At 36.7% G+C, this 13,016-nt stretch overlaps 3 protein-coding genes across 6 annotated transcripts; 2 read left to right on the top strand and 1 right to left on the bottom strand.

Annotated features, from left to right (window-relative positions):
* Window positions 1-403: 403 nt before the first annotated feature.
* LOC113703530 (probable serine/threonine-protein kinase PBL19) lies at window positions 404-6,057 on the top strand. Of its 2 annotated transcripts, none has more exons than XM_072063220.1 (5): window positions 404-1,797; window positions 3,357-3,617; window positions 4,158-4,319; window positions 4,899-5,384; window positions 5,498-6,057. In XM_072063220.1, the coding sequence occupies exons 1-5, from the start codon at window positions 1,390-1,392 to the stop codon at window positions 5,501-5,503; spliced, it is 1,323 nt and encodes a 440-aa protein (XP_071919321.1). In that variant the 5' UTR covers window positions 404-1,389; the 3' UTR covers window positions 5,504-6,057. The 2 variants fall into 2 exon arrangements, with proteins under 2 accessions (XP_071919321.1, XP_027080729.1); XM_027224928.2 differs by having other exon boundaries at window positions 624-1,797; window positions 4,197-4,319.
* Window positions 6,058-6,977: 920 nt separating this feature from the next.
* LOC113703967 (uncharacterized) lies at window positions 6,978-9,299 on the top strand. Of its 3 annotated transcripts, XR_003451543.2 has the most exons (4): window positions 6,987-7,161; window positions 7,274-7,394; window positions 7,645-7,733; window positions 8,883-9,105. XR_003451543.2 is itself a non-coding variant. In XM_027225521.2 (3 exons), the coding sequence occupies exons 1-2, from the start codon at window positions 7,088-7,090 to the stop codon at window positions 7,386-7,388; spliced, it is 189 nt and encodes a 62-aa protein (XP_027081322.1). In that variant the 5' UTR covers window positions 6,978-7,087; the 3' UTR covers window positions 7,389-7,394; window positions 8,883-9,299. The 3 variants fall into 3 exon arrangements, 2 of the variants coding, with proteins under 2 accessions (XP_027081322.1, XP_027081321.1); XM_027225521.2 differs by lacking the exon at window positions 7,645-7,733 and having other exon boundaries at window positions 6,978-7,161; window positions 8,883-9,299; XM_027225520.2 differs by lacking the exon at window positions 8,883-9,105 and having other exon boundaries at window positions 7,645-7,964.
* On the bottom strand, window positions 8,033-12,266 carry LOC140013610 (beta-amylase 3, chloroplastic). Its single transcript, XM_072062962.1, has 4 exons — window positions 11,638-12,266; window positions 10,876-11,086; window positions 9,587-9,697; window positions 8,033-9,160 (listed from the first exon to the last, which is right to left on the bottom strand). The coding sequence occupies exons 1-4, from the start codon at window positions 12,165-12,167 to the stop codon at window positions 8,369-8,371; spliced, it is 1,644 nt and encodes a 547-aa protein (XP_071919063.1). The 5' UTR covers window positions 12,168-12,266; the 3' UTR covers window positions 8,033-8,368.
* Window positions 12,267-13,016: the final 750 nt, after the last annotated feature.

Genomic DNA, 13,016 nt, shown 5'->3' on the forward strand with positions numbered 1-13,016 from the left:
ATATGTGAAATTTGAAAGTTCAGTTGAGTTTCAAAAGCATATACACACACAACTATAAAACAAAAAGAATATGCCATAGTCATCTCAAACCCGTAGCTCACGCTCGAATTAACGTCATGATCAAGTTTTTTTTTTTTTTTAATGGAAATCCATGCATCATGATTCATGACATCCTTTGTTAAATCTGCAACAAACAAAAAAATTTTTTTTTTTTGGACGGAACATATGTTTCTCAGTCACCATGGAGGTCCAAAACTAATTTCCACATCAATTAATGTCCCAATTTCAATGGACTTTCCACTGTCGGTTCCAATTCTGCAAAAGTCCCTCCCAACCAACTAGATGACTGGTTTGTTTGATCTTTCTCCTTATCTTCTTTCCTTCCCACTTGGAAAACCAGGTTCTCTGCTGTGCCTAGGAAAAGAACTACAGTACTTTTCTTCCACCTTGCCTTTTAAGTAAGAAAAAGAAAAATTCACAACTGTCCCTGTCATGTCAAAACATGGTCCAATGTCTCCGCAGGTAGCCTTCAAACTTAGGAACCTAATTGAGCTAACTCCTAGAAGGCTAGAACCGAACTTTCCAAGAAATTCAAGAAATCCCTCTCTAAACCAAGGAAAAAAAAAAAAGGCAAACAAAGTCATCATCTTTGGCGATGCTTACGTGATGGTATATGGTACTACTGCCGCTAACCGCCCATCCACCAGGTTGTCTTTGTGTCCATACCTCAATTCCTTTTCTCTTCATACACGTTAATCTTTATCACAATGCTCAATTTCTCATAAAATTCAACTTTCTTCGAGCTTCCACATTTGACCACCTCATTTTCACAGTTTTTCTTTTTAAAACCTTTGTGTTAGTAGAAGTATTTATGCTGAATTCTCCTTCTTTTTTTTAGTATATAATAACAAGTTTTCTCATCAGGGTTCTCCTGTTTTCTTTGTTTTCTTCCTTCCTGTTGCTTCTCCTGCTGTTCAGTTCCATCCCCATCAGAGTTCGCTTGATTATCTCTCTCTTACTCTAAGCTCTGTCCACACCTAAAGCACACAAGTCACAAAACACATACTCATACGACCAAAATCCAATCTTTTTTTTTTTTATCATATTATATTCTGCAGCCATCCGTTTATGTTTAGGAAGAATTCCCACCCGGGATTATACAAAATTGGGTAGTATTTGAGGATTTTCTCGTCCTTTTTCACATATGCAACGTATTTCTTACACTATTTGCTTGTTCATTTATTCCCCTTTAAGCTATCTCTCTTTCTTCAATATCCAACAAGTTCTGAACTTTCTTGAATGATCTCAACCTGGTGACCTTGTTCATATGTTTTGCGTATAAAAGGGGCGTTACCCTTTTGGTTTTAGTCCCCCATTGAAGATGCTTTGATGAGAATCAAGATCAGTTTAAGTCAAATTCGTGAAGAACTATCCAAAATGATGAAGTGTTTCTACATATTCAAAGATAAGTCATCAAGATCAGGTAGGGAAGGAAGATCAGCACCAGAATTAAGGAATACAAGTAAATCAAATAGTTCAGCATCAAGTCGTCCAACAAGGTCCACTGGCTCATCTTCAATGCCTAGGAGCATCCCAGAAATGTACAGAGAAAAAGAGCACAACTCGATAGTGTTTTCTCTATCAGAGCTCAGAGAAGCTACTAATAATTTCAATAAATTGTTGAGGCTTGGAGAAGGTGGTTTTGGGAGTGTTTATAAAGGGAAAATTAGGCCACCTGATGGCAAGGGTGATCCTATTGTCGTTGCTATAAAAAAGCTCAACACGTATGGCTTACAGGTACTAGTTTCTGCTTTATAATTTACTTCTTTGCAAAATTTAGAGTAAAATACTCATCTTATGCTGTGTGATCGGTGGATTATCAATTCTGTATTCTTCTGCATCTGTCTGGTAGTTAATTGGTTTCATTGGTGAAGAATTCTATTTACGAAACATGAGATACATGAATGCACTTTTAGATAAACAAAAGTTGAAACTTAATTTAAAAATGTGTTGCAATGTATTAGAAAACAAGATGCCAGAGAGCTGCTGGAAGGGGCAACTACTTTTATGTGATGTTTGGTAATGTTAGACTAATCCAAGTTAACTTGGGTCAAAGGATACACGGCTACTACGTCTATATATAATCAGCTGTCCGTTTTCTAGGCAACGGAAGTCTTGGTTGCACAATTTCGTAGACTAAAATTAAATGAAAACTTTACAACATATGGACATGAATTAAATATTTTAATGGGTGTCTTGATTTGATAATTCTCCCTTGGAAGATGTTGTTTTCATGAAGTTGTATGACGGCTGTAAATACCACACCGGTGGCTGTAAATACCACACCGGTGATCACTTTTTTCTTTCTTTTTCTTTTTTCTCTCCCCCCCCCCCCCCCCCCCCCCTTTTTCGTACTCTTTCATGTACAAGAACAGGTTAAAAGTTTGGACTTTGATTAGTTTTCCACGTTTTGGGTTGGACCTGCCACAATATTTGGTAGAAGGAGCTGGTCATGGTCCTTGCTATTCTTTTAAAAGTGCCCCTTACTGGTAATGAAATTCATAGTACCTAGAAGTGGAAGTGGTTTCCTGTAAAGATTGCACTTACTGAGATGACCAGCATCTGTATAAATTTTTCATTCATTTTTGGTAAAATATGAATCCGAACGTAATGGACAACTTTTGTTTCAACTTAAAGATCTTTAATGTGTATTAATTTTGTAATGGATGGGCCACGGTCTCCCATTTCTTCACCTTCTCCATTGTGGATTGGAGTAGGGGTTGCTGTACCAAGGAGTACCTTTTTCTCTTTACTAGTCTTATCTGATGTACAAAACATTCCTCCTCCTTTTTTTTTTCCCTGAAAGGGGACCTCTTATTTATCTTTAGCTTTTCCAGCATGACTCAGATCCACCTTGTGGAATGCTAACATCAGTATGATTCAGCATATGTCCAAAAAACATACATTCAGTCCATACACTAGATTTTCTAATATCAACCTATTGCCTTGAGTTTGTTATTTCAGACGACACTGTCATTTGCTCATTTGCTTGACATCCAAATGTTTCATAGACCTCTTTGACTGAGTTTGACATTCCTATACCACTATGGTGTCTCCGAACTTCAAGCATACAAGAATTAAAACAAGACACCAGATTATTGGGTCAAGGCTATACTGAGTGGAGATGATTAGTACCTGAATTACACTATCTGACTTCATCTATACCTTCAAAATGTACATCTTATGCCCTTATTGTTGAGTTATTTCATGATTACTTGTTTCAATGCTGCTATGAAGTTTCAACTTTAAGGCTTACATTACAGGAGAATGTTTCTCATTATTCATCTTTCATGCAGGGACATAAAGAGTGGGTAGCAGAGGTTCAATTTCTTGGAGTTTTGGAACACCCTAACCTTGTAAAGCTTTTGGGATACTGTGCTGTAGATGGAGAAAGAGGGATTCAGAGGTTATTGGTGTATGAGTACATGCCCAAGAAGAGCTTAGAGGATCATCTCTTCAACAGGACCGTGCCAGCCATTCCTTGGAGAACAAGGCTACATATTATTCTTGGGGCGGCTCAGGGGATGGCTTATTTACACGAGGGATTGGAAGTACAGGTGCTAATTTTTGGTTGTTAAATTGTAATCAAGTGATGTGATTGTTGACTTGCAGGAAAGAAAGAAAAATCAGCATGTCAGTTAGATTTTAATCTACCCTTTTTTACTTTTATCATGTTAAAACAGATCAATGACAAAGAAGGATTTTATTTGAGTGCTGATATTTTGATTTTCTAAGATGTAATGGAAAACTTGGAAATTCTAAGTTATTTTCATTGCCAATTTCTGCAATGCTCAAACTTTCTGTCCTGTTTTAGCACTTTTTCTGGTCCATTAACATGTCTTTGGCACACTTCCACACTGATTGTTAAAGTACACAATCTGGTTTCCTTGTCTACTTCTTTATTATAGTTCTTTCAAAGTTGCATTGATTGCATCCAAATTTAGAAAAAGTTCTAAAACAAGATTAAAAATGTGAAAAGTTGTAGCAGAGTCAGAAAGTGTACATCCACTGATTAGCTAATGCATGTTAGCACAGGCAAATAGACTTCCTTATTGTGCTTTTTGCCTTATTTATATATTTACTTTTTTCATTTAAAGGTAAATACACGTCTTAATTGTTCGTGTATGAATTTGAAGGTGATTTATCGAGATTTTAAATCTTCAAATGTGCTTTTGGACAACAACTTCATTCCAAAGCTTTCAGACTTTGGGCTTGCAAGAGAAGGGCCAATAGGGGATAGAAGTCATGTATCTACAGCGGTATGTATGACAGAAGTTTGATTTTTACTGCAGTTTTACTCTAAATTGGTGTTTACCCTTCAGATTGGTTGGTATTTTTATGGTAGTTTTGCTATTAGTAGGCTGCTATCTGAAACCTATTCAGTATCTTTTTTTTTTTAAATGGCTGAGAAAAAATACTGTACTTCAGTGTATTTTGGTTAAGTGCTCTTTGTGTATAAGATGAGGTAAAATGCTCGGTTCAGTTCTTTTTAGTTCAATAAATGTGGAGAGAATCTTGAAACTTTATGTTTCATATATAGCACTATTTTTCACTCCCTTCCTAGTGTACTTGGATTATGCATTCTTTTACAATCTCACATTGTATTTTATATACTTTTTCTTCATCCTTTTTTTTTTTGTGTTATTCGTATGCCTATGATCTTGCTTTGGTGAAAGATTTCAAAAGTCTTTTGCACTTTTACTCATCTCTTTGGTTGCGTTTGGTTCACCTCCTCAAAAGCATTGCTACAACTGCAATCATGCGATGATACTTATTTATGTATGTAGTACAGAATCTCTTCTTCTTATTGTTGTTTTTGAACCTTTTTTGGTGATTAGCCTGTCGGGACTTATGGTTATGCTGCCCCAGAATATGTTACAGAAGGCCATCTGTCAACCAGGAGTGATATATATAGTTTTGGGGTCGTACTTTATGAGATCCTCACGGGCAGGCGAGCTCTGGAGAGAAATCGCCCGGCGGTGGAGCAGAAGCTGTTGGAGTGGGTGAAACAGTTCCCAGCAGACAGTAGGAAATTCAGCATGATAATCGATCCTCGTCTACAAAACCAATATTCTCTGAATGCTGCAAGGAGGATTGCAAAGCTAGCTGATAGCTGCCTGAACAAGAATGCAAGAGATAGACCAACAATCACTCAGGTAGTGGAGGTCTTGCAGCAAGCTATAAAAGACACAGAAGAGGAAAGTTCTTCAAATACAATAGGTCCCGAGCCTTCAAGCTCCAGAAGTAAACCGGTCGCAACAGATAAACAATTCAACAAATTGAGAGTGAATGCAGCTATGAGACAGATGAGCCATGCTGCTCAGGTAAAGTTCAACCTGGCTTTGTATAGAAACTTTATATGAGCTAAAGATAAAACTAATTGACTTGGTTTTATACCTTCTTTGGCTAACTATTCTTGTGTTGATATCTGCTACAGGCCTGAATCTTAATCGATCTCCTGCTCAACTTGAACATGGAGTTGTAATTCAAGCTGTTATGCGAATACGAGAACATTCCCACTGTTTATTCAATTTCTCACGTGGGTTTGGAATCTGGCATTTTTGTAGAAGATGGATCCATACAATTTTTGGAGTTGCTAAATACGGATTCGAATTTCTATTTTTCTGATGAGCACAAAAGTTTTAATGAGAAAGCAAGGTTCCAGACTTCGAGGAAGAATGGTGCCAGGATGGATACAAAACTCTGTCTGCAGGAAAAGTTTCAGGATCGGCCATTATGCATTATTTTTGGGATGTGGCATTCCATAATGCTGTTACTACTGTGCATGTAAAATTCTTTTAAATTGCTAGAGGCTAGAGTTTGTTGCTAAGCTGATTGTGGTTTTTGTTTCTCTTCTGCATTTTTTTCGGCCCCTGCAGAATTTAATAAGCGACTTGTCAGGTTTTTTTCTGCTGCATGAGTTTTACCTGTCCATTTTCGCAAACTATTCATGTACATCAGCCATTTTTATGTATGCGTTCCTTTCTTCTTCTGTTCTCCCTTTCTGTCTTCTGTTTTACCCCATGCAACATGCAGAACTGGCTTGTAACCAATTGTCATTGGCTAAGTAATTCCTTGTCATAACTACGAAGAGTCATTTACCCTAAAAAAAATATAGGTTTCTTCAAGGATCGACAATTATCTTTTTGTTTTTTTGTGGGGAAGAAAATCAGTTGATAACAAATCTTCTAATAAGCATGGCAGAGATTGCTCTGTCACAAACAATAATATTTCAAATGAATATCTAAATTCTTGCAAAAGAGAAGTTTTTAATTAGTGTTCGAATTTCAAAACTCATAAAATTTTTTTTCTTTGAAATTACCAACAATATTTCAAATGAATAGGTTCCGTTTGAATTGGTCATTTTTTCAAAAATAAGTTTTTTAAATACAATGTTACAGTAATACCCAATAACTCAAAAAATATCTCATTTATACAATATATCAAATATTTTGAAAAATTTTTATAGTAAAAATTTTTCAAAATTTTTTATTTACACTGCTATAGTAAAATTTTTTAAAAATATTCTCAAAAAATAGCTAATCCAAACAAATAAATTCTTTCAAAAGAGAAGTTTTTAGTTAGTGATCATCTTACAAAACCCATAAAATCTTTTTTCCTCCAAAATTGCGTGTAATTGTAAGAGTTACTTTCAGCTTTACAAAATCTTTTTTCCGCCGTAACTCATTTCATATCATTTCATAAAATGTCTTTATTAAAAAAAGGTTATTATAAGAATTTTCCTGCAAATCCTATCCAATTAAAACAATAAAATACAAAATTAAATCAAATCAAAATAATTAATTTTAATTTTAAATATAAATAAGAGGTTTTGAGTTCGGCCCTTCAATAAAAATGTTTTTAAAAAACAAAATCAATCCCATAAAAACTAAAGTCAATTAAACGATAAACGAGGAAAAAAAAAAAAAAAAAAGCAGCCCGCCGCGTCATAAACCCAGTGCTTCGTCATCGGCTCGCTCAGTTCTTTCTTTCCCTCCGCTTCCGGATTCTGCTTCCCACTGACCCAATGCAGAACAAGAAGAGCTTTACTCTGTTACAAACAGTTGCGACCGCCGCCGTTTTTTCTGCTGTTTCCGGCTGGTACCGCCCACCATCATTACCCCCTTTACTCTTATTTGTTACTTTTTTTTTTCAATAACAAAGTTTCAATTTTTTTGTAATCCATAACGAGTTCCTTCTGCTTCTTCTGCAGGTATGGATTTATGTTCGGAAGAGAGTCAGCTCGAAAGGAACTCAACGATTTGATTGAAGGCCTCCGACGCTCCAACTCCGAACATCCCTCTTCTCCTCCTCCGGCGGATTCCTAATATCCGGTAATTCATCACAAGCACAAAATTTTGCCTGCAATTTTTATTTTGTAGTTGTGTGCTGGAACAAAAATACGATTTTTTAGATATTGTCTGCATTGGGATTTTGTCAATATAATATAGGATTGGAGTAAATTAGATTTCTTTTTTTTTATGTATATTGGAAAAAGTAATAATTTTTTTTTATCTATGGGACTAAATCAAGGTTGTTCTTTACTTGGTCTAGTGTAGATTCTGAGTATAATAGTTTTTGTAGGTGTTAAAAGACGGTAGTCTTACTCGAACTTGCGAGAAAGTCATGGGTCGAAATGTCCTTCTTGGATTGGAGTAGAGTCCATGCTGAAGGTATTTGGACCTCAATCAAAAGCTCTCAATGTGTGCTTCCTGGGCTGGCTAGTTAGTTTTGGACGAGGAGCAAAATTTTGCTGCATATAATTGCTGTATGTTTGGCATATAGGTTGACATTTTGGTATGTTAAACTGATTGTGATGTACTTTTCTTTAATAACTTGTAAGCGTTTCGACAGGCTTGATTTTCCAGTATGGGATGATAATGTATTAATTTAGTTTTTTGGTAGTTTCTGATGAAATATAATGACACCAAAGTGCAAAAGGAAGAGACAGAAACTGGATAAATCTCACAAATTAAAAAGGTAAATAACTTGGATTGGAGATGTATAGTGCATTGTCGTAATATGAATCCATGGCTGATCTTCAAGTGATGTTGCTAAATTACACTGCAACAAGGACATGGTGGTCTAATACCCATTACTTAACAAGCTCTTTAGCTTCCCTCCACCATATGAAGTCTAGTTATGCATGATGGATTTTCAGAGCTCTAAATTTACATGGATTTAGTTTTCTTTTGTTGGTCTACCTTGTAGTATGATAAGTACAGAATGTATGATTTCTTCTCATCTCCTATATTTTCTCTTATATCTTTATTGCTCTGGAATGTAAAAGTTCTATGTCCATGTCGCTTTATACCAGGGCAGCCTCATTAATTTTCTGCTCACTTTTTCCTTTGATAAATCCCACGTATAACTCTGTCCTGCTGGTATCACTCTCTGGAAGCCTTGTGTGTCTACCACCTTCAGACATGCTTTTGACAAACTCCACCAAATTTTGCCAGTTGTTTGGTTCGAATAAATGCTTATTCATTCTTAAGTATGTGAAGGCACTCAATCCATTTCCTGCATCTGATCTACTTGTTGCCAATACCTGGGCATAAGCTCCAGCATCATGTCTCTCAAGGGCATTTTCTCCTGCAAGTTCTATTCCAGCTGTTCTAGTTGCCATCTTTATTTGCCTGACTAAACCTTGTGGTGAGCAATTTGCATATTCAGGCTGTTGCTCATCTTTCATTTCCATACATGTAAAGTTGAAGACAACCCCATGCTTACCCATCATATTTGCTATTGGTAGGTAGCCATCTCGATGCCTGGTATTGTAGTATCCTGCTGTTAATTCTGCTGCATGTGATCTTGTTTTGTAGTGCCAATGTATTCCAGCTACTTTTCCAGACAGTTTAGCTCCAGTACCTTGGAATATACCTTCTGCTGCAGCCAGGATTCTGTCTCCATGCTCCAGAAGCTTTGTTGAATACCATTCTAAGAAAAAGTGTCCATATTCACTATTCCATGTTCCATCCCTTCTGAAAAACCCTGTGTCTTCGGGAAATTGGTTATAGTGGCCAGCATCATGAGGCCCTCCATTGCCCCAATCCTTCTTTCCAATTGCCTCTGCTGATGCTTCCAGTGAAGATTTCATGTACTGTTTTGGAAATAAATATGTTTTCGTGAAAAAATGAAACTAGAATCGGCTTTATATAGTATTCTGATAGAGGCTGAATTTTGATTATGTAAACACATAATGCTCGTAGAAAAAATTCTTGTTTATTTGGCAGATCGAACATTTCTAAAATTTCACTCGAGTAACTAATTTCCCCCGAGTTTTGTCATGATGACAGGCTACCATGAGATTTTTATATTATGTTTACCTCTCATCTCAAATTTTTGTGGTCTCAATAGCGTCATTGTTGAGACAACAGAGGGGAGAGGCTATTCTGAGTCAAGAATATAAGAGTTCTGATAGAATCACTACCATAGCTATGAAGAACACAAAGGTGATCTATATCAATATGATGGAAGTTAGGGCGGTCGGTTCAATTTCACTTCAGAAAATTAAGTTTGGGCGTACCTTGTCATAGCATTGAAATTCTCCAATTCCAGGAAATCTCCATGTTCCATTGGTTTCTGGATAGGATGGGTATCTTAGCTCTCCACAAGGCCCCATTCCCACCTGAATCTCCTGCAATGAAGAAACAAAATTTCATTTGTATAGATGACGGTAGGAGCTTCTTTATGTACGACTGTTAAAAGGTACGAATGTATGGTGGTCCGTTTAGGAGATATTTTAGGCATTGTTAAAACCCTTTAAGTGGTCCATCATATGTGATTTCGTGGTCCCTAAAGGCTAGTTTCGTGTATTTTTTAGTATTCATGCCTTGTCACTTCATTGATATAGTTTCAAGTTCCTTCTGCCTCCAACCAGAGCCAGAAGTAGTGAAAGTGAAGATAGGGCAAACAATCAGCCAAACAGAGCCAGAGCAATTGTTGCGGGTAGCACAATATAGTTTCTTACAGATGGTTGTTTTTAATTAGTTGAATAGAGTTTTTTGAACATTTGAGACTAATGTATATAATCATTAGTTGAACATGTACTTATTTTCGGTCTCAATGTAATAATCATGTTCTCTTTACAAGATTGCTTATGTAAGAGTTGATTGGTTCTCAAATTCTTTTGCACATGCATATTGCAAGGAATTATTTGGCCTTTGCTGCGCTTTACTGTTATTCGTAGCTATTACTCTCTCCCTTTTGGATTTTATTCGTAGCTATTAATCTCTCCCTTTTGGAAGCATTCTTGGCAATCACTTGCTTCAACTATGAACGAGGATTTGGATCTCTTGTCATGTACTTCTTGTCCAAAATGCTATGTACCCTTACTTTTGGAACTTAACAGTAACTTCAAAGAGTTAAATGTTTCAATTTGCCCTTTGTGGCGAATGTGAGAGGTATTTTATGTGATAAAAAATATTTTCAAGGATATTTTGCAGTGTTACAGATTGTGTGGTTTACTATGACATGAAATGTGACAGGATTAATGGGAGGGAGAGAGTGTTTCCCAGTGAGAGGAGACAATTATGTGCAAATCTGGCCATGGTTTTGTATCTAATTTGCTCCCTGTTCTCTGTTTATCTCTCTGCATCTTTTGCAGAGCCATTTCCTTCCCTTTAAACCCATTTATTCAGAAGCTTTTCTTAATATTTCAGGGATCTTACTAGTGTCTTTTGTGTTTTTGAGTTTCATAACACATTTCTATATCATATATTAAATCTTTTCCTCTCTGAGATATTTATATAAATGACTGCAATATGTCCAAGTTAAAAATGTTAGGTAAAGCAGTCTAGAAAATAAAAGCCTTACCATTATGACTTCCCCCAAGTGATCTTTGAATCTGTCTCTGAAGCTCATCATGTAGTCTGAGTAGACCTGAATTGGTGTTCTTCCTCTGAGCAGTGGTAAAGAATCACAGCCCAGTGAGATGTACTCAGGATTCCTTCGGCCTGATCTATCTGTGTAGACAAGGTCGGGATTCTTGCTTATTTCTTCGAGCACCCATGGGGGTAAGGGAATGCTACAAAATTGATAACAATAATTTACAGTAAAGGTACAGAAAAAGCTGTGTCTTTTAAGATGAAGATAGTACTGCAATATGTCAAGGAAGTATGGATATTGGTTCTGAATACAATTAGCAGAGAAAATTGAAGATTTACAGGGCCCCTTCAATGAGTAGAGGCATCTTCAGGTGGAAGATAAAACATCCTAAATTACAGCTAAAGCAAAAATCTCATGTCGACCTCTTGGAAGGTTCTTGCTTTCAAATGAGAAACCTAAAACACTCTTCATAGTTATTGTTATAACCCCACAAGATTGCTAGATCTCCTATGGTATGCTTTACCGGCAAGAAATGTGAGTTACAAAGATGGTTGTTTATTCATGTTCTACACGCTGGAATTGATAAAATAGAACCTAGACCACAGAAGTCAAATAAAGCAAAGACATAGGAAAGACTAAGCCTGAATTAAATGGCACGTTGGTGCTTGGGGGCAATTTAACCTGACTACTTTCAGGGTGTAATATGTATCAATCGCCTAAAAATCTAAAATTTAGCGGATGAAAAGGTACCTGCAAGAATCTCCAACGTTCCCTCCGCATTGATGGAAAGACATAACAACTTGCAGCTTCAAGCCATGGTTTTGAACCATATTCACAAGCTCGGCATAACCTTCCCAGTTATATTTCAAGGGTCCATCTTTCTCTACCAATCCCCACCAAGCATCAACCATTACTCCTTCAACTCCTGCACTTTTCAAAGCCATCAAACTAGCATTCATCGCTCTTGGCTTGTTCAAGTTCCCACCAACTGATACGGTATCAAGCGGTAGCATCACAAAAACAGGTACCCTTGAACCGTTTTGGCTATGAGGAGCTGGTAAACCATGAAGTTTCTCTCCCTGCTCATTTTTTCTCCCTTCGAGCTGTGAGGGTCTCTCACGTGAGATTGGAGCTTCTTGCATTGAATTCCTCGCCCGGAGGCGGCATGTTGGCCTGATCTGGGCAAAACAGACCATGCCACTGTAATCATCTGGAGTTTTTAGACTGCTGCTGTCTTTAAAGTTGATAAAAGAAGTTGAAGAACGAAGTGTCAGAGCCATTTTTGAGTAGGTGTATAGAAAAGAGAAGTGGGGAACGGATAAGGGCCGCAAGCGTTAATTTATAAAGAGAGAGTCAGGTTTGAGTTTATGAAGAAGACAACGTTGGCGGGCTCTGTTTCCAAATGGAAAAAAGTGCAGAAGATCAAAACACGTCAGATTCCCTTTTCAAAGTCTTTCTTTGGACACTCACACGTGTTCTTTGAATTGACAGTATTACTTGCACAGGGTAAAAACATGGCAACGACTAAGGACGAAAGAATGTTTTAGGTACTAAATTCATGGTTTAGCAATGAATAGGAATGAAAGAATGTTAAATTCATGTTTACATGTGAAGTCTACAATCATCTGCTAATTAAATGGGGAAGTAGCTACATGTAGGGGTGTTAACGGGTCGGGTTTGGACCTGGGCCCGACCCGAATTCGATATATTTTTTTCTGAGTTTGGGTTGAAATATTATTTCGATATCCGGATTCGAACCTATTTACTTAAACAAAAAATTGGTCGGATACGGAATACTAGATTCCGCTGCATCTCGAATCCGAACATTATATTAATAATTATAATATATAAATATTTTTGAATACATTTTTTTTTATCAAATTAACAATTTAGTAATGACTTTGTAAATTGATTTGTGGTTAGTTTTGAATTGACTATTATGAGTTATTTGTGATTCAGTTTTGTAATTTGATTGGTTTTGGATTTAATTTTGAAATGTTTAAATTTGGACCTTTTCTTTCCAGGTAAATCTGGACCCAATTCGGGATCCAGTTCCGAAACTCTAAGATTAAGACCCGTCGGGTATACGAGTGGGGTCCGAATCTACTACATAAAAATGAGTCTGAATC

Source organism: Coffea arabica, chromosome 8c (genome assembly GCF_036785885.1).
Source record: "Coffea arabica cultivar ET-39 chromosome 8c, Coffea Arabica ET-39 HiFi, whole genome shotgun sequence".
Taxonomy (NCBI): Eukaryota; Viridiplantae; Streptophyta; class Magnoliopsida; order Gentianales; family Rubiaceae; genus Coffea; species Coffea arabica.